This window comes from Netta rufina, assembly GCF_964035555.1.
Source record: "Netta rufina genome assembly, chromosome: 1".
Taxonomy (NCBI): domain Eukaryota; kingdom Metazoa; phylum Chordata; class Aves; order Anseriformes; family Anatidae; genus Netta; species Netta rufina.
The window spans coordinates 141,915,562-141,935,157 of NC_140123.1; the positions used below are offsets into that span (position 1 = coordinate 141,915,562).

Here is a 19,596-nt window from a genome sequence, read left to right on the forward strand (position 1 = left end):
AGTCAGAATTGAGAAGTCACGTGTTACTACGGAGGCCACTGAATTGACAAGTGATATAATTTTTTAAAAATTTGTTTTAAAACAAGATAAACAGGATTGTTGGAAGCATCACATATTAGCACAAAGAGGAGAGGTAGGTTCCTAATTCTAACTAAATATCATCATGAGTGAACACAGTACAATGCCTTTCATCATGTTCCTCTCCCTCAACATATGGTGTGAAGGTGAAATTAAGTTTCAGCCTCTGTTATTTCTACATTTCCCCAAACAAGGTCTAATAATTCACCACCTGTGAGGTTTTCTGCTTGCTTACTTACTTGCATGGCCAGGCAGATGGTGTTCAGCAGGATCAAAACGAACATCAGGTATTCAAAATAGGTGGAGTTGACCACATACCAAACTTTGTACTGATACTGGTTTTTAGGGATGTATCTCCGCAGAGGCCGGGCCTTCAGAGCGTATTCTACACACTGGCGCTGTGAAAGAGGCAGGGTAAGTTTAAAAATCAAAAATGCAATACGGGATTGATCAGCTACTCCCAGATATAAAAAAACACAATGTGTTTCAAGTTATTTTCTGAAATGACAATGCCTGGAAGAAGATTTTCTAATCTTTCTAATCTGAATGCATATATTCTACCTGTTGTAGAGATCCATATGTATTTACTTTAACCACAGAGTGCTGTCACTTTCATCTAATCTCAGTGAATCAAAGGGCACAGCACACATTTTAAAGTAAATACTGTCCTTTGTACAAATCTTACAGCAAGATTTTTTATTTTTACTTTTTAAGCCAGATTTCTTAAAGATGGTAGTGAAGCCAGCTTATATCTTGTTGGCACTTTCACATGTCCCTCTATGGTTATATTTCTCTCTTAAATGCTTATTCTCAACATATTTTCTATCCTTAGTGGCAGTAAGTTATTGTAAATTACCTGGTTCTTGTCCAGCTCACAGTTCTTGTATTCTTGTTCTCCTTGTTCCTGAAATGTGACGATGACGAAACCAACGAAGATGTTCATCATGAAGAAAGCAATGATGATGATGTAGATAATAAAGAAGATGGAGATCTCAACCCTGTGATTATAGATGGGTCCCACATCCTCCATGTGGGAATCAATGGACCTATACAGCAACCTGAAAGCAAACAGGAGCCCAATGCAGAGAAAATCTGCAGCTGTCATGAGGCCTTATAGGTGATGTTATAGAACTCAGTTTTGTGATTTTCTTAGATTGTATCAAAATTACCTCACTCACAGATGCACTGACTTGCACTGATCTGAGTATAAACTCTTGCAAAAGAGAGAACACAGCTTTTATTGACTTTCTATGTTTGAACCTGTTCAGCACTTTTAACATTTGTTAACACTGCAGTTGGCATCACCTTGTAACCCATTTCAGGGGCAACCCCATGATAACCTTGCATGCCCATGTCACTCTGACTGAGTGGAACTGTGGGAGTCCTCAGCCCCTGTGACAAAGAGAGGATAGCCTGGTGAGATATCCTGTGTCTACCCATATTGCACAGTTAGCAGTGCTGTATTTCAAAGTGGACCACTGGCTCCATGGGGAAACCTGCAGCACATAGCAATACTGGTAAGTGCCTGACAGGTGCTTTATATCCCTTTATGTACATAATATTTGTATTAATATTGTTATTACTGCTGCTACTGACAATCATTTATTGAGAACCAGAGACAGTGCTATACACTGCTTACAAGTACAGGAACCACAATTCCTACAGGTCCTGAGGAATTTAGTACATACCCAGTACTACAATGACTGCTGCTACTATTGCTACATACAATGCTTTAGACTTTTTGAATACTTAGAATGGGAAAGTCTGTTCTCTGAGTTTCCTCTTTTGAAATGAATGAGGACATTACTAGTGTTGCATCATCTCAAGAAGCACTCACTCTGGCCAGCCCTCAAAGGTTGAGACAGTGAAGAGGGCCATCATGGCAGTCAAGACGTTGTCAAAGTCAAACTTGCTGTTCTCCCAGCTCCGGGGCTGGATCATTGGCTGGTTGACCTCACCATCCTTGTACGTAATGTAGTACCCTCTGTGGGTGGAGAGGAGAGAGAGAAAGTGACAGAACTGCACTTCTAGTGCCAGGCCCTGAGAGCATGTGGCCAGGGAAATGGGCTGAATGGGAAAGGTCAGACTCACCTGCACTCTGCTGCTGTCTGCTTGGAGCTATCAGTGCAGCTGTAGAGTTTGCCCTTGAAGAGGAAGAAAGAAGAATGAAGCTTCCTTTCTTGACAGTGCAACAGTTAAGGCAGGTCATGTACTGAAGGCTGCACTTACTACTTGTGTAACTTCTATGGGTATGTTTACATGCTCTGTTGCAGGCAGATGTGAACAAACTCTATCAAGAGTTGCCTGCATTTAGGTAGTTCAAGAGCACAGGCTTTCATCTGCTTGCACAGTGCTTTTCTGTGTGTGTCCTGAGGTGTATGTACCCCGAGCGCTGCCAAACCCTAATTGTCAAAAGGGTGGTGAAGGGCACAGAAATAAAAGCAGATGTAAGGAAGTGAATGAGTAACCTCCAGTAATTAGCTGGCATACCCCATCTTCTACAAAATGGAAGGTAGACAGCCTGCAATTACCAATCCTTTAGAACAGCCCCCTTCACTTGTCATGCCACAAGCAATTTAGAAAATAGGGTTACTCATGTTACTGGTGATTTCTTACAGTTACAGGTGGAGCACAGCAGTTCTGAAAATACCTGATCCAGTTTTGGGAAACGCCTGGTAGCAGAAGCCCAGGTAACTATGATAGTGTCCCACACTGTCTTTCACATGGAAAATTTCATCTCCCCTCCTCAGAGTTTTTCCTGATATTTTTCTTCCCACCCGAGAAAACTGCTCAGTGGAATGGTTGGATGAACGGGTCCAATGGTTTTACCTTGAACAACTGAACTCCAATGCAGGCAAACATGAACTGCAGCAAAGTTGTGACAATCACAATGTTTCCGATGGTTCGGATGGCAACAAACACGCACTGGACCACATGCTGCAATGGAAGATAGGAACAAAAATAACTTGCAGGACTGTCCTGAGCTGCTCTGGCTAGGAGTGAAGCCCAAGGCTACAATGACAAATACAAATATTTAATTCAACTATTACCCGTTAAGTGTCAGGAAAGGGGAGAAAAAATCAGCTTGTTACTTTCATCCTCGTACTCTTGGAAGCAGGCAGAGAGTGGTAGGAAAATTCCAGAGCTTAGCTCTCTGAATGGTCCAGTAGCAGAGCCTTACATAATTGGGCACCCACAAGGCCCACAGGAAGGATTTAACTAATACTGCAAGGCTTGCGAACCCATAAAAAACCCTAGAAAATGACATCATTTAATTTTTGTGATGAGGCTTGAACACTACTTGAACTGTCACAAAAGTCCTTGCAACCTGAAATAACTCAGATATATACTTTACGGAATACATTGAGACTCTTCTAACCTTTAGCCCTTTGGCTCTGTTGATGGCCCTCAGTGGTCTAAGTACTCGCAGAACACGCAGGATCTTCACCACATTGATGGCACTGGACCTGGAAGAAAGTATTATAAAGCTTGAGACAGACAGAAATATAGGGGGTGTGCTGCAAGCAGAGATGGATTTCACCCACTTTCTCATCTGAAGTCCTACATAACCTTAGGATGCTTACCATAACTAGAGAGTAAATTAATTTCTACTTGCTCTGGCACCTCAGGAATAAGGAAATCACTCCCTGGTGCTATCTTAGTAGGTCTTGTTTCCTGATCTGTGCAGCACCAGTATATGTTCTCTTGGCTTTGACAGTCTCTGTTGTATTACTGAAGGGAATGCAACATGGGCAGGGATTTGTATTTATTTATTCTTATAAGCAAGGCAAGTTGCCAAATATTCTGTAGCTTTCTAATGGAAATTGTGCCAATATGTAGGCATCACAAGATATTTTCAGATAGGGCTCATAGAAGTTCTCTGCTGAAATATTCACAGAAGAATGGACAGTCTGGGTGACTCAGTCATTACAGGTATACTGTCCAGGTAGGTCCTATAACTTATTAAGCAAATTAGCAAATCAACTAATACAAAATGGAGTGACAGAAGCAGGCTCAACTGATGCTGCCACCAGTGCTCTGCAGATTCTAACATAGCTTTTGAAGCACTTGATGATCTTCCATTGACCAAGACTCATGGTATATTAGGAAGTAGCAAATCACTATCATCCCATTTTATAAAGAGGTAATGAGAGCTCTGGGAAGGAACAGTAAGTCACTTAACTGTCCTGAACTGATAAAGTGACTCAGAAATCTTGGAACAAAGCTGAGTGTTATGATTCCCAATGGATCAAATTTCTTGTTCTCATTTGCTCTTTCTGGAAGATGTTCCCTCCAGGTCGTTAGTATAGCATTTCCCAATTATCACATCCCCTCATGAGAATGAATTCTAATGCCTCTTGAATCATCTGAGAAAAATACCTCCAGGCTCATGAGAAAAATCTTACCCAGATAAGAGAATGAGATTGAGGTATCATCTCCCAGCCCAGTCCCACTATCCCAAAAAACCAACCAATTGAAAACAGCTCACTCACTGGATCCCAAAGGAGATGAGAGAAACGCTGACCACCAGCAGGTCTAAGATGTTGAAATAGTTTCTGCAGAAGGAGCCCTTATGGAGGAAAGCTCCGTATGCGGTCATCTGCAGGAAGGCACACGACACAAACACACTTTGCTGTTAGCATCTGTTCAGAAACCAAACCCATCTGGTTGTGCTCAGAGTATATATTTGGGTAGGGGTGGTATTTCTAACATAGACAAGACAATCTACCCTCAGGCCCCAAAGGAGAAGTTGAGTCCCCATGGAAAGAAGAGAGAGTGAAGAAGACAGTAAGATAACTATGAAAGACCTACCTATGGAAAGCCAACACTAGGTGCAGTGAGAAAAATATGCACTTAGAGTGCACAGAGTATATAACATACTGAATCAGTAAAGCAGAGAAAAGAGTGTTTGCAAAAACTACTCATTGCAATCCTATGCATTTATTTTATTTATTTATTTTTATTTTTCCAATGGCAGAGGACACTTGTGAGTATGACACTAGTATTTTATAAAGGCCTCTTTAGTTAAATTGAATAAAATACATGAAACAAAAAGGGCTCTTTTGTGATGTTTTTCTGTGGTTATACCAGGTGCAGTGGACAGTTGAGCTCTCTTTCTTCTGTGAAGAAAGAACAGAATCCCTCCAGGATTTCATGCTTTAGAGCTGCACTGAAGCATCAGGCAGAATTCCTGTTCTCTTCAGTTTGCTACTTTTGTATGCTTTTTCCTACCTCTACACAGTTTCCTTCCTTTTTATTCTAGAAGCAGTTCCATTTTCTACTTTGTTTTCCTAACAGAACCCAAGGGTTCTCTATAGTTCCTTGAGACCAAGAAGCCTCTTTGTGGACGTAGTCATTACGAATATCACCCAGATGAGGAAGGGAAAGATTTTACATATTTTACAGGGGAGGCTCAGCCCCTTCTGGATATGAAGGGTTATTGAATACTTGCTGGTGCTAAGGAGGATGTCACAGCTCCAGAGGTGGATTAAGAGCCAGTATAAACAGAAATGGGTCTCAGCCACAATGTCAGACCTAAACCCTTCTGAGTTCTGGAGAGCAAAGGTCCTGACTCTGAATTTTAGAATGAGCTCAGTTTCAGAATGTGACTAGATGTGTCTGGCATGGCGAAAGAGGGAGAAGCGATAATCGTATTTTTACCACCTACCTTAGCATCAGTGAGTAATCTAACATAGCTGCTTTGCAGAAACCCCATTCCCCGAGCTGCTAATCTCATTTCATTACCTGGGTTAGGAACACAGGCTTGTAAATTCAGTCCTCTGAATCTCATCTAAGTTAGATGTCTAAAGTAACCTGAAGCAGACGTCATTAGACTGTTCCTCAATGACCAGACTCTTCCATCTGAGAAGTATGAACTAGAAATTAAAACGGGAGTTTTCTGGCTAGTAGCTCAGGATGGCGTAGCTACTAGTGGTTTCCAGCCATGCCTACCTGTGACAACCAGGTAGCCAGAGGATGGTGGAAGGGCAAATGGTATATCAGATAATTTTTTCACCAAACATCCATGACATCAGGGAGCCAACTATCAATCGGTCAGACAGAACTGAGAAGGGGAGGAAGTATAAACTCGTCTTGGTTTAGAATTTATACTTATAGACACATTTGATTCGGGAAGGGGAGGGTTCTTGCCATAACAAAGGTGGTAAAGATGCCCTTTACTGATTATATTTTGTATGGCAAACTTGAAAAAAAGGAGACACCATTGAAATCAGGAGGGGAAGCTCTGTTGAGTTTAATTTCTATACAAACTGTGGTTGGGAGACTTTTTATTTAAGAAGAGACTCTCAAACCTGTGTCAGTATATAACCTGTGTCTGCCTCCCACCTGGTACGCTGAACAAAAACTCTTTGGGTGCCATTTAAAACCAAGCCATAACTATCTTCAATGGCATGTTCAAAACATTGCAAAGGTGGTCACCTTGCTAACCTTCATCAGTCTCCACCATGGCAGTGTGTGCTTGTATGTGTTGTCAGCAACATGGGGGCAGATGAAGTTTGTTTCTCTACAGTTTTGATAATCATATAGTTATTTGTTCTTTTGCTTCTTACTATTTACATCAACTTTTCTGTTGTGCAAAAGATTGTACTTAATACAAGGCAGCAGAGAAACTGGCCTGGAGAAACCCAGGAACTTGTGAGGCAGGAACTGATGGGGCAAGAACAGAAGAATTTTTTAAATATTGGTATTCTTTGCACTCCTCTCCTACTTGTACTTGGATAAAATCCAAGGGTGGTGACCTAAAGCCATTGAAGTTAATGGGAGGGCATCAGGAAGCTCAGAAACAGGTACAATGCAGCACACTTCCCTGAGGAAAACAGGGCAATACACCAGTGAGTTACGTTATGTTTTGATTCCCCTGAAGTCATGAGGAGTGTTACCATTTGCTTCAATGGGAGCAGAATTGCTACTGTAAGTCTGAACAGGTGGGAAGGTGCTCTGGTATAGAAATTTAAGACTTGAACTACAATTTTGATTTTAAGTGTTGCTGTTAAGATGCTTTCCTTTTTTTGACAAGCCTTTTTGATAGGCCATTTGGTGTGTGCATGTTCAGATTTATTGTGTAAACACAGATGCACACTGCACAGCAGCATAATATGCACACCTCTTTGGAGAATATTATGGCTTTGCTGATTTAAAGTCATGTCAAAAAGCATTCCTCTCTACAAAAATATGTAGGGGCCACCCTACTTGCCAGCCTCCAGTATGGATACTGTTATTAGGGTCTTGAGTTGCAAGATCTGAGCAACTCTAAGGTGCTGCCTGCCAGCACTTAGAACTAGCCTGCTGAGAAAAATAAACAAGCTGCCAAACGAACCTAGCATTTAGAAAGCCAGAACTTTGCCCAATTACTGTTATTTAAATTATTAGCCTACAAATTTGGGAAAATTAGAGTTAAGAATGAGGCAGCCTATTTTTATTTTATTCTGAGCTAAAACACTCTCCTGCACATTTCCTTTGGTATAGAGCATGTTTCCTGGGAAATATGAAGCCAGGTTTTAAACAGGCAGTACAGCAATTTTCATTTGTAACCACCGTCCCTCATGTTTTGGTGATTTTTACTCTTGGTTAACTCTCTGCTCCTCAAACATGAGCTTTTGCACTGTGCTCCATGGTAGAATCACTGCCTGGCTCCTATTTGGCTGTGCACCCTGTAACCTTCCATAAGGCATTGGCTGCTCTTTGACCCAGCCTCATGACTTGTGCAGAACTGAGACCTTCTCTTTGAGTTGTAGCATGTATAAGAGGAGCATGAGCTTGGGATTCTTTGTACAGCAAATAAGTCCTGTTTTGGAAAGACTGGCTGTGTTAGTGAGAACAGTTTCTGGAGAGAAGGCCTTTTTCTTGGTCCTCTTACTTGTTATCCTGTCATTGCATTTCCCCTAAAAAAGCATTGTGTTGATATTGGCCTTATTTTACAAGTCTGAATATCAAAACTTCACATAAGAGTTCCTTTTAAGCAACTACCAAAAGCATAAAACCAAAAGATAAGCAATCTTTTGTGTAGAGATAATACTGGAGTTAAAAGAAAAATAAAAATAAAAGAGAGAGTGAGAGAAGGCAAGAGACAAAGAAAGAAAGAAAAAGAAAGAGACAAAGAAAGAGACAAAGAAAGAAAGAAAGAAAGAAAAAGAGAAAGAAAGAGAGAAAGAAAAAGAAGCAGAAAATGAGTTTATTGCTCAGATTGGTTACCTTAAGAATAATTTCTAATGTAAAGATACTAGTGAAGACATAGTCTGCATTGCCTAGGATCTGAAAAATAAGCACAATCGGGTTAGTTGTACTGAGCGTGACCCAGGAACAAACAGGCGTGTGTGTTAGCAACAGATAGTGGCAGAAAACTAGTAAGCTTGTGAACAGATAATGGTAGAGAAGATGGGCACTTTACCTTCAGAGCAATTTCAATGGTGAAAATGACAGTAAAAACTATATCAAAATAAAAGAGAATCTGTAAAAACAAAAGGGAATAGGAGTGGGGAGGGTAGATCAGTGACTGGCCACCAGAATGGGAAATCACAGTTCAAAATCAAATGCACAAGTCTCCTAACAAGGGAACAAGGAGGGTTATATAGGAAATGGTTTTGTAATGACGTCCTGTTGAGTGCAGTGAAGGTCCTGGCACATAGGACAAGCAGCACATTACATGAAATCTTTTCTGAGTTACAATCCCATAAGGGCTGTGGAGGGAAAACAAGCTTTTGGTTGTTGTTGTAGGATTTTTTTTTTCTATTTTTTTTTTTTCTTCTTATTGTGATAAAGCACAGACAATTCAAGTTTTTTTTTTTTTTCACAAACAGATTTCCAAACTGATAATACAAGGATATCTGGTCTCTCAGTGGAAAACATGAAATTTTTTCTCACTAACTGCCATTCAGGCTTGTTTTGTGTCTCTTGTGAAGGAAGAAAAACAGACTGCAAATTGATGCTCTAGCACATTTTTTTCTATACCCTGACTTGCCCTGGATCAGGATGAATAACAAATACTCTGTCAGTTGAACAGAATCACAGTGACCATAATTTGATCATGCACTAAAGGTGCCTGACTTAAATCTTGCATCTTTCCATTCGCATTCTGTATAACAGGCAAGCTGAAACACCCCTTGTTCCAATGAACTTAGACCCAGTGGTGGGCATACCCGTGGCATGCATAGCAGACCACAAGAAGCGGCCCTAAAGTGTCACAGAAGGCAACAGCAAGTCTGGAAGGGTTAAGAGATTTTTCAAAGTAACAGCATCAAGGATGGAGATGTCTTTCACTGCCCATTGACCTACAGCTCACAAAAGTAAATGGGAACTTTTTAACGTACTAATGTGACCAGAATTGGACTCCATTTGTTTCCAATATATTCCAATATCGCGAACCATTTTGATGTTATCTACACTGCAAATGGTAAAAATCAAAAGTATCGTGCCCTTGGATTACTGTTGTTTTAGCTTAATCAAGTTCTAAACCTGAAGGCCAATATATGGAAGCAGAAGAAACATGATAATTTTCAAATTTAAACCTTCAGTGCTAAAATACTGATAAACATACAGAACTATCCTTCCCATCCCATGTCTCTTATTGCATCTATATGGTCTTGCTCTAATACAAACCCAAAGGTGGCTAGATTCTTACAGCTTGGTATGCCGTGGGCAATCGGTAGCTATTGCAAACTACAGGGTTATTTTAGATTGCACCATTTAAGCATGACCCCAACCTAGAGTGATTTGCTGACACTGAAGGTCAAATGGGGACATATATCATTTACTGATACTGTGTAACCTGAAACCCCTCAGGTTACTGCTGGATTTTTGACCTCTAGACTTACACAGAAGTTGTTTTATCTTCTTCGAGGATGGCTTAGGGTCTGTAATTTTTTGCAAATTAAAAAAGGGCCATTTCAAGGATGGACAGACCTCAGTTGCATTCTATATTAATTCCCACACATCATAGCTGGAAATGTCCCCTTGCATTGCTGCCTTCTAGGTCCTGACATTTGGTTATTATATCAATGGAATAATTTTATAATGTATGTGCCAAATTCATGGGTACTCTAAGGCTGCTTTGCATGACTCCACTGACATAAAGCAGCCATAAACTTGATTAAAGTGGATGATTAAGCTGGGCCTGCAGCTGCTTTACATCACCAGAGCACTGCAAAGCAGCTAGGGCATACTGGTGAATCTGGCCCCAAAGCTGCAGCTAGTAAAGACATTCCATATAGATGAAATCACGCCTAATGGAAATGATCACTTCTCACCTGTGCAGGTGGTACCATTTACCAGCAGGCATACTTATTATTACCTAAATATATATTTAATCCAGAATATATTAAAATGAAAGAGCACCTTGCCAGGATGCAAACAGGAGAATATTGTGAGCCCATAAAGTTTTATGTCTTGCTTGGGATTTGAAGGCTGTTTGATCAGACTGGAGAGGCACTTCCACAGACTTGCTGCCTGAGCCCTGTGTGACACGGGAAAGATGCAGCCACTAGCCCACCCCAGGACAGATGCAGTATCCAAGCCTCTTTGCTAGCCCTTGCTGGAGGGGTTCTCTCCATTCCTGTCTTCCTGCTCTGGGACAGTTTGCATCAACAGCAGTACAGGTCTGCAAAAGGTGAACGCCTAATTATGTTATCCCAGCGTGAGGGTGTGGCACTGTGTTTGCCTTCAGTTTACTTTCTTTCCCTCCCTGGCACAGAGCAGGACACAATCTTACTGTTCTACTGTCAAAGTGTAAAGGCAGACAACATTTACAACACAAACATCTTGTCAGTGTCCCCTTGCATGATACATTTTAAACACCTGTACCTGCAAAAATTAAACACAGATTTTCATGCAACATAAGTGGGTTCAAATACACAACACAACACTTTGCACCAAACCTTCGGCTCTTTTATCCAAGACAAACATCTTTCACTACTATTTTTTTTTTCTCATTTAAATATCTCTGCTATAGATTATGCAGCAGAGTCTGTGGAATGGCAGAAGCCCATATGCCAGCTGACATCATTCTGCAGTGCTAATACATATTGACATACATTTAGCCCTACATGGTGGGCACACTCAGCCATGCACAAGTGGATCATTAGACACACGTTTGACTATTACTTAGTACCCTTCTTTAGGACAAAATGCAAAGCAACACTGAGATACGTTCAGGAATCAGCTTCCATTAACACATTCTCTGCATGCACATGTGCATTTAAATGAATGCTCAGGCTGAAATTCTTCTGCTAGGTGGAACAATGAGCATTAAATTAAAGTTTTAATATTAATAAGTAAATAAATGGCCCACTGTTTATGTCTAGAAAGCTCCTCCAGCTTAAAGGCACCAAAATGCCACTGCAGACAGCAGAGGTCAGAAGTCTCATATATGACTGCTGACAGTTCTGATTTCTGTATGACCCCAGATAAACGGAAACTACCTCTGGCAAAGTTAAGTACTGAACATTTCAAAAGGCTAATACAAATGGTCAGGAAAGAAGGTGAGAATGTATCTCTGTGCTGAATGCCTTCCTCTTCTTTCCGCAGCCTGGCAAGGAGAGGAGCACAGCATATTTTCTGAGGATTATCTCAAACTCAGTGATAGCTTTGCAGGTTGCACTCAAACAGCCTGATTCTAAACTTGACAACACAAATTTCCCCCAAACGGACTGCATCAAACTCAAGAATTGTACTCCTGATTCACAACCAGGGTGAACAAAGAGAAAATCAGGCCTTGGGCTTTTTAACTCAAAGGAAAGAAAAAAAAATATTAAGAAAACAGACAAGCAAAAAAGTGGCAGGAGAGCAAACATTCCAAAGAGAACTTGCAAACCCCCGAATTTGAATTATCTGAACCCCAATCAATGTTTCTACAGCCCATTTTTAATGCCTTAAATTCCAGGGAGCAATAATTTTGGTTCAGTTCTGTCCTTCTACCCCTAAGAGACACTTCTGAAATGAACTAGAAGCCAAATTCTGCACTGATTCATGTTCCCTGCAAAAACCGATGATTTTACACACAGTGTACAAAAGGTACAAATCGGGGCAGAGAATCACTCCCAAAGCCTCTGATGTGGTATTTTCTGCCTTTCCTGGCTACGACTCATGATCTGCTTGTACCACACCTCTAATACACAGTGAGGGAAGGAGTATGGTAAGCATACTTGGTTCCTAAAGGAGAGGTGTCGGACGGGGTCCTCAGCTGCCAGGGAGATGCTGCTGAGCAAGATGAAAAATAGGATCAGGTTGGTGAAAATGTTATCATTAACGATTCGATGGCAGTGGACACGAAACCTGAAAGAGAGAGGAGAGGCATAACTTTATCTCTCAGAGAACAGCAAAACCTGGGAAACATCCCCCTCTTCCTCTTTTGCTGGCAAGGCTGGCCCTGGAGGATTGCTCTGCAGAGCAGCTTCTCTCTGCCCCAGCGGCTGGGAGAGCAATGGCCCAGGCAGCTCTGCTTTGCCCTGCTAGGTGCTGGGCAGCCTTGGCTCGCTGTGCCATGCTGTGATGCACCAGGGCTGCCCACAGGACTCACGCTTGGTGCGTGGTTTTGATATGTGCCTTCCATACAATGATAGCAGGATATGAGGAGTTAAACTTCATAACCTACATAATTCTAGAGGCACTTCATTAATCCATTTAGCTCTACTTTTGGCTGTTAAGCCTCCAAGCCCCTATTATAGCAATTTTACAGATGATTGCAGAGGTTAATTTACTTTTCCAACAAGCAACAGTGGGTGGGTGGAAAAGCTGACATTAGACTCCATGAGTCCCAGTCATCATCAGGCTCTCCCGGTTGCACATACCAAGGAGGAGTGGCACAAACCCTGCTGTGGGAAGACAGGCTCTGAATTCTGTTGTGCTTTTACAGCCCTGCCTTACTTTGAGACTGTTTGGAGGCAAAGTCCCCAAGGGAGACACTGGGATACATGACACTCTACAGACCACTGAGCAGTGACATAATTTCTGAACCCTTGGAAAGATATATTCCCTTGTGGGTCCTGCTCACCCTCCACTCACGGTACTGGTCTCACACACTGGTATTGGAAAGAGAGGTGGGGCAATGTGAAGCCACACTGCATGGGGGAGCCTGAGGGAAGAGTTTGAGAGAAAAATAATTCTCCTCGGCCTCCCCTCAGAGCTATGGACTCTTATCCTTCTCATTCCTTTTCTTGCATGCTTGTTCTTGGTCAGTGGGAATAAGCAGAAAGACAGGAACTCCTTACTGGGAGTATTTTTTTAGAGGATATTAGGACAAGAAGCTCCAACTTCATGCTTGACTGACTGCATGATGGCTTGCTTGCAGTTTGGACCTGAATTTGTTGGGTAGTTCCAATTACTGACTTGCCTCTGAGTTTGTTATTTCCAAAGTTTTGAAGATTTGTGTCTTCAATCAGACTTGCAGGTGCCCTGTACTCCCACTTAATGCTGTCAGAGTGCTTTCTACATTTGTGCTTATGTGGAGATTTTATGCCAGGGTGAAAGACAGAGTGGTCAAAGGTGGTCTCTGGTATTAACTGTTGGAAGGGAGCTCTGCACAATACAACCTCTGGGGACCACTGTGAAAGGGGGACCTGCTCTTCTCCTCCTTTTTGCAGCTGACCAGCCTCTTAAATACCTGTTGTTAGGACTGAAGATGAAGAAAGCGCTGGCATCAGGCATGGGCACAGCTTTTTCCTTGAGGTGCAGTTCAGACATTGGGCGAGGTCGAGGGCCAACAGGCATCTCAGGTTCTTCCTCATCTTCCTCTGCTGCAAGAAACATTTCTATTTTTTATTTCATACTTTTTTTTTTTTTAATTTTTATGCATAATACTACCCCTTATGGAGTACCGTGGCATTTGTTTCTGTTGGAACTAGAGCTAGAAACTTAGAATCATCACAATAAGATGATGAAAGCCTGTGGTTCCTTGTCCACTTCCCTTCTCCAAGGCACCGTCCACTGCCCATTTGCCAGCGTCCATCCTGGCAAATATAGATCTAGCCTGTTTGCAAAACCATCAATGCTGATAAATCCACAATATCCTCAGATGCTTCACTGTCCCTTCTGCAAAAATAGCTTCCCCTAATGGCTAACTTTAATCTTTCTTGCTGTAGTCTAAATCCATTATCTGTTGTATTATTTTCCATGGACACAGAAAAAGAGATAATTCCCTTCCTCTTGCAGAAGGCTTTTACATATTTGAGGACCATTACTATGTTTCTGCCAGGCATTCCTGTTCCTAGACAAAAACAAGTCTTTCCTGAGGTGCTTTGTTCTCTAGATCTCTGATCATTGTCTCTACTTTCCCTTGTATTGTCTGTAGGATTAACCTGCAGTTGAGGTCCTACCGGTGCAAGGGAGAGTTAATTACTTCTTATAATATTGTTTTCATGTTTAAATGCTTTTCATGGACACTTCTTTTCTTCACACTCTTGTATTAATTTGCCATCAGTTTTTGATTTGCAAGAACCACAGATTCTGTACCACAGAATGGTTGCCTAGCCTGTTACTCCCCCCTGCATTTGTGCTGCTGACTATTCCCAAGAGTGGCACTTTGACCTCATCCTTATTGAACTGCATCTTATTTTCTTCAGACCCTTTCTCCAGCTTATCAGGACCTATCTTTCTCCTCTGTGTAAGAGCTCTTCATGAAGCCATTGCCACATCACTGAGTACCCTCAAGGAAGAAAATGTAGAGATGGAAGCTGAGTGGTATGTGAAAGAGAACCTTCCACCTTTGAGGATTTCTTCCACCTGCTGAAATCAGATGCTGTTTTGTAAATGATATGGTAGGATTTTAATATTTTGAAGTTCATAATCCTCTCACTTAATTAGCAAGACAGGAAGAAATATTTTAAGAAGGGTGCCTGACAGGTAAAATATAACTGATTCATCTTCCAGCCAACGCAAAGGCGGAAACACTAGTTAAAAAGGTTCATCTTAACTCCATGAAGTGAGATAAATTCCATGAAGAACCTATTCCTTTAGGATTGGATATGGTACTGGATCTGGTAATGGATGCATCAGAAAGATGCTGATTTGCCTATCAACACAGATCCCAATCTAGATGTCAGAGACAGGAGAAAAGTGGCCTTTTCAATGCATGTCATTATTGCATGCAAATAGCATTCTTTCTTTACACTTCTAGTACCAAAAGCTCAGCTCAAATTCACTTGATAGATCTTTGAATAAATGTTTGATCTGGCACATCGAGTTTGGACTTTCTAAGCAGGTCTATTTTTTAACAGCTCCATTTCATGTTGTAAAACACTTCATAATACCCATTCTACAGACTTCATTCTTTCAGAAGTACTTTTGGGCATAGTACTTGAAAAAATGGTGTTAATGCTTATACTTATATATAATATTACAGCACTTTGCATTTGCACCTCTTATCTATAGATTTCGAAGTGGTCTGACAAGGACTGAGGTAAGCACATTCTTTTCCTTTAACAGTCTGGAATACTTATGTTCATGACCATGTAGGACATTTGAGAGCTTTACCTAAAAGACTACTATTCTGAGTCCCAGTTCTGTGCCTTCATTATAAGATCACTCTTTCTCAAAGAAGGTTTTTTTCTCATAGTGTTGTTCTTTTTAAACACTTTCAAATGGGTATGAAACAACATGTCAGGAAAATGGTCTCTTAGCAGAAGTATCAGCATGGTGAAGACCATAAGGAACATTGCTTCTCTCCTCTTTTTCTAATGTCTGTCACAGTGCAAGAAATATATTAATGATTATAACAGCCACCTAGCTTCAGACTGGAAAACACATTCAGTTCCTCAGCTTTGGAGCAAGAATAATGTTCTAAATGTTTTTCATATAAAGTAGGGTCTAGGGCACATAAAAAAGGAAAAACTGAGGGTCAAATACAGAAAGGATAACATGATTACAGTTTCAGCTCAGGTCACTGCCTAAGCTATCTATCAGTATAAAGAAACAGCATGCTGCATAGTTGCCGGCATTCATACAAGCAAAGGTCAACACAGTATTCCCATGTTGGCTGGGGAACTCATTATCTGCAATCTTACATTTTTCTCTTTTTTCTATACCTAAGGTATATTAGTGTTTAAAAATTGACTTTTCTATTCAAGCCTCCCATGGAATCATGACTGAGAGCTGCCAAGTTCAGTTCTAGTTTTGAACTCTCCTGAAGTTCAAGGAAATTTAAATCTGGGGCTGTCGTCTTGAGTTATACTTCATTAGAACAGTTACATCCTTTGGTTGTGAAGCCATAAGAACAAACAAGCTATAGTGCAGCATCAGTGATATATTCAATGGTGAGGATTTTTTTTTTCATTTTACTATACAAAGACCAGAACTCTTGGGCAAGGACATTGCTTTGCTTCAAGCTTCCATGAATCATCCCAAGCTTTTACCTTCATCTGACGTTCTGAATTCTTTGTCTGTTTCTGTACCAGACTGCAAGACTTGCTCCCTGTCTTCCTATAATAAACATGTCATCATAATAATCCTTCTAGTGTACACAAATCTCTGGAAGAACTAGTACCTCCCTCCAGCAAAGTGGCTAGGTGAACGGATGAGCTGCAAGTACACAATGTATTCTGGGGGTTAAGAGCTACACCATGCAGCAAATACAGTCAGAAAGGGTTATTGAGAAAACTCTGGTTGAGGCAATAGAAACTAATCGGAAACAGAGGGGGGTAGATTGAGAATAAAGGGAAAACAAATAAATCAACCTTTTTAGTTGTTTCTGTACATTGGGTTAGCTTGAAGGATGTTTTCAGAGGTTGGAATAATACACAGCCATGGGAAGGTTAAATCATATTCTGAAAATGGGTAGAACCTGCTGACTGCATCTAAGAAGCAATGAGACGTTTCCCTCCAACAACAGCTGAAATGGATCCACATGTGGGAAACGGGCAGAAAACAGGTTTTCCCAGGTGGGCTGCATGTGGCTGCACAGCAATCAGCAGAAGGATTCTGGGCTGGTCTGCAGCCACAAGGGAGCTGATGAAGGGACAGGGTACATGTGGGGATTGGGAAATTCTTGCTTGCTAATGCCAGGGAAAGCCTTAGAGCTTGGTTCCCCAGAACTGACTACGCAAGACAGATGTGATGTGCCATACCAGCTCTGAGAGGGCCTTGGTGTTTCTGAGCTTCATACTGCAGAATGGAGTAGATGACTATTCTAAATAGTATCTAACAAGTGATTTACAAAACTTTACTCCATCTGAGCCTTGTGGTAACTTCCGTGAACTCTTTAATATCTTCATCGATGATCTGGACGAGGGCATCGAGTGCACCCTCAGTAAGATCGCAGATGACGCCAAGTTAGGTGCGTGTGTCGATTTGCTTGAGGGTAGGAAGGCTCTGCAGGAGGATCTGGATAGGCTGCACCGATGGGCTGAGGTCAACTGCATGAAGTTTAACAAGGCCAAGTGCCGGGTCCTGCACCTGGGGCGCAATAACCCCAAGCAGAGCTACAGGCTGGGAGAGGAATGGTTGGAAAGCTGCCAGGCAGAGAAGGACCTGGGAGTGATGGTGGATAGTCGGCTGAATATGAGCCAGCAGTGTGCTCAGGTGGCCAAGAAGGCCAACGGCATCCTGGCTTGTATCAGGAACAGCGTGACCAGCAGGGCTAGGGAGGTGATCGTCCCCCTGTACTCAGCTCTGGTGAGGCCGCACCTCGAGTACTGTGTTCAGTTTTGGGCCCCTCGCTACAAGAAGGACATGGAGGTGCTTGAGCGGGTGCACAGAAGGGCGACGAAGCTGGTGAGGGGCCTGGAGAACAAGTCCTACGAGGAGCGGCTGAGGGAGCTGGGCTTGTTCAGCCTGGAGAAGAGGAGGCTCAGGGGTGACCTTATCGCTCTTTTTAGGTACCTCAAGGGAGGCTGTAGCGAGGTGGGGGTTGGCCTGTTCTCCCACGTGCCTGGTGACAGGACGAGGGGGAATGGGCTTAAGTTGAGCCAGGGGAGTTTTAGGTTAGATGTTAGGAAGAACTTCTTCACTGAAAGGGTTGTGAGGCACTGGAACAGGCTGCCCAGGGAAGTGGTGGAGTCACCATCCCTGGAAGTCTTCAAAAGACGTTTAGATGTAGAGCTTAGGGATATGGTTTAGTGGGGACTGTTAGTGTTAGGTTGGAGGTTGGACTCGATGACCTTGAGGTCTCTTCCAACCTAGAAAATTCTGTGATTCTGTGATTCTGTGAAAGAAGTGGTCAGACAATTGTGTGAGCCAGTAGAGACTCTTTTCAGGGAAAAAAAAAAAAAAAAAAGGGTTTTCAGAGTTCTCTTTCCAGCTTGGAAAAGAGAAAAAGTAACTTCACTCTTCACAAAGAGTAGAAAAACAATTCTGGGAACAACCATGGAAGCCTGTTTAGAAATGGCATTACAAAAAGGCAAACTACCAAGATGCTATCCCTTTGCATTGATAATGCTTTAGGAGACGGGAGCATCCATTCAAATGTCAGGTTCTGTTCAAAAATATGCCAATCCAAGGATTGGTACTCCAAGGCAGGAGTTTTAAAATGTCTTTACTTAATTTTCTGCCTTCTAATCCTACACTGCAGAATGGCTGCAGATAAAACATCCATGACATGAATTGTAGATACAGATTTTGTCAAATAGACAAAAATGTAGATACAGCTTTTGTCATGCTAGGCTATTTCTAAGCTGTCTACAGAAGGTAACTAAAACATAATTCTATTATCAGTAGGCTTAAATTTGCTATACAGGTGGGTGTATCTTCACTTGAAAAAATATAACGGTCTGCAAATCCAAGCTAGCTGAAAAACAGAAACAGAACTACCTCTGCCTGTTTTAATTTATGCTTGTGACTAAAGACTCCTCAGAACACATGAGCAACTGGGGATGGGTGTGCAGTAAGTGCCCTGTGCCTACAGAGGTGTTTGGAAGATTAAAAACAGAGTGATCTGCTTCAGGAACTGCTAAAACTGTACTGCATGGTATTGGAAACAGTCTGTTACTGATTAATAGGCTACAAATATGGATCAATACAAGTATAGCAAATGCACAGATCTTTTGTACTGAAAATCAAATTCAATGAAGTTTTCCTTTTTTGCCTGCCTGAAACTCTTGTCCATCTATTTAAAGTGAACTATTGTTTTTTTTTTTTTACTCTGTCACATCGACCTATTAACAGACATTTATTAGGAATCACACAATAGAAGAGAACGTGATTTATTACCTATTACAGCCTGTTACATTATCATAGAAATGAAGAAGGGCAGAGCAGGAAAAGACAACAAAAGGCTCTCCAGTTCATGCTTCTTCCAAGCTAGGATCAACTTACTATTATATTCAAGCCATTTCTGGCAGATTTTTTGACTTTTCTGACCTGTTCTTAACATGCAGGGTTTCCACAACCTTCTTCACAATCTTTTCTAGTCTTCACTGTTAGAAAATCCTTGCCAGGTGTGAATCTGTTACTTCTCTTATTCACAATGGAGATGGAGATAATTTCCCTCCTGCCTCTAACAACCTTTTATGCATTTGAAAATGTTACTCTTGTCTTTCATAACTCAAACAAGCACAGTTCTTTCAATCTTAGTTCCTG

General features: G+C 41.5%; 1 protein-coding gene across 1 annotated transcript in view; it reads right to left on the reverse strand.

The window, feature by feature from the left end:
• Nucleotides 1–19,596, reverse strand: part of CACNA1C (calcium voltage-gated channel subunit alpha1 C) — a gene marked incomplete at both ends in the record, with an annotated part of 472,734 nt that overhangs the window by 70,780 nt on the left and 382,358 nt on the right. Inside the window, 11 exons of the mRNA XM_084282170.1 lie at nt 318–476; nt 935–1,136; nt 1,916–2,062; nt 2,170–2,222; nt 2,908–3,015; nt 3,458–3,545; nt 4,572–4,678; nt 8,290–8,349; nt 8,486–8,545; nt 12,234–12,363; nt 13,691–13,823. Coding sequence (XP_084138296.1) covers nt 318–476; nt 935–1,136; nt 1,916–2,062; nt 2,170–2,222; nt 2,908–3,015; nt 3,458–3,545; nt 4,572–4,678; nt 8,290–8,349; nt 8,486–8,545; nt 12,234–12,363; nt 13,691–13,823 — 1,247 coding nt within the window. The remainder of the gene's footprint in view (nt 1–317; nt 477–934; nt 1,137–1,915; nt 2,063–2,169; nt 2,223–2,907; nt 3,016–3,457; nt 3,546–4,571; nt 4,679–8,289; nt 8,350–8,485; nt 8,546–12,233; nt 12,364–13,690; nt 13,824–19,596) is intronic.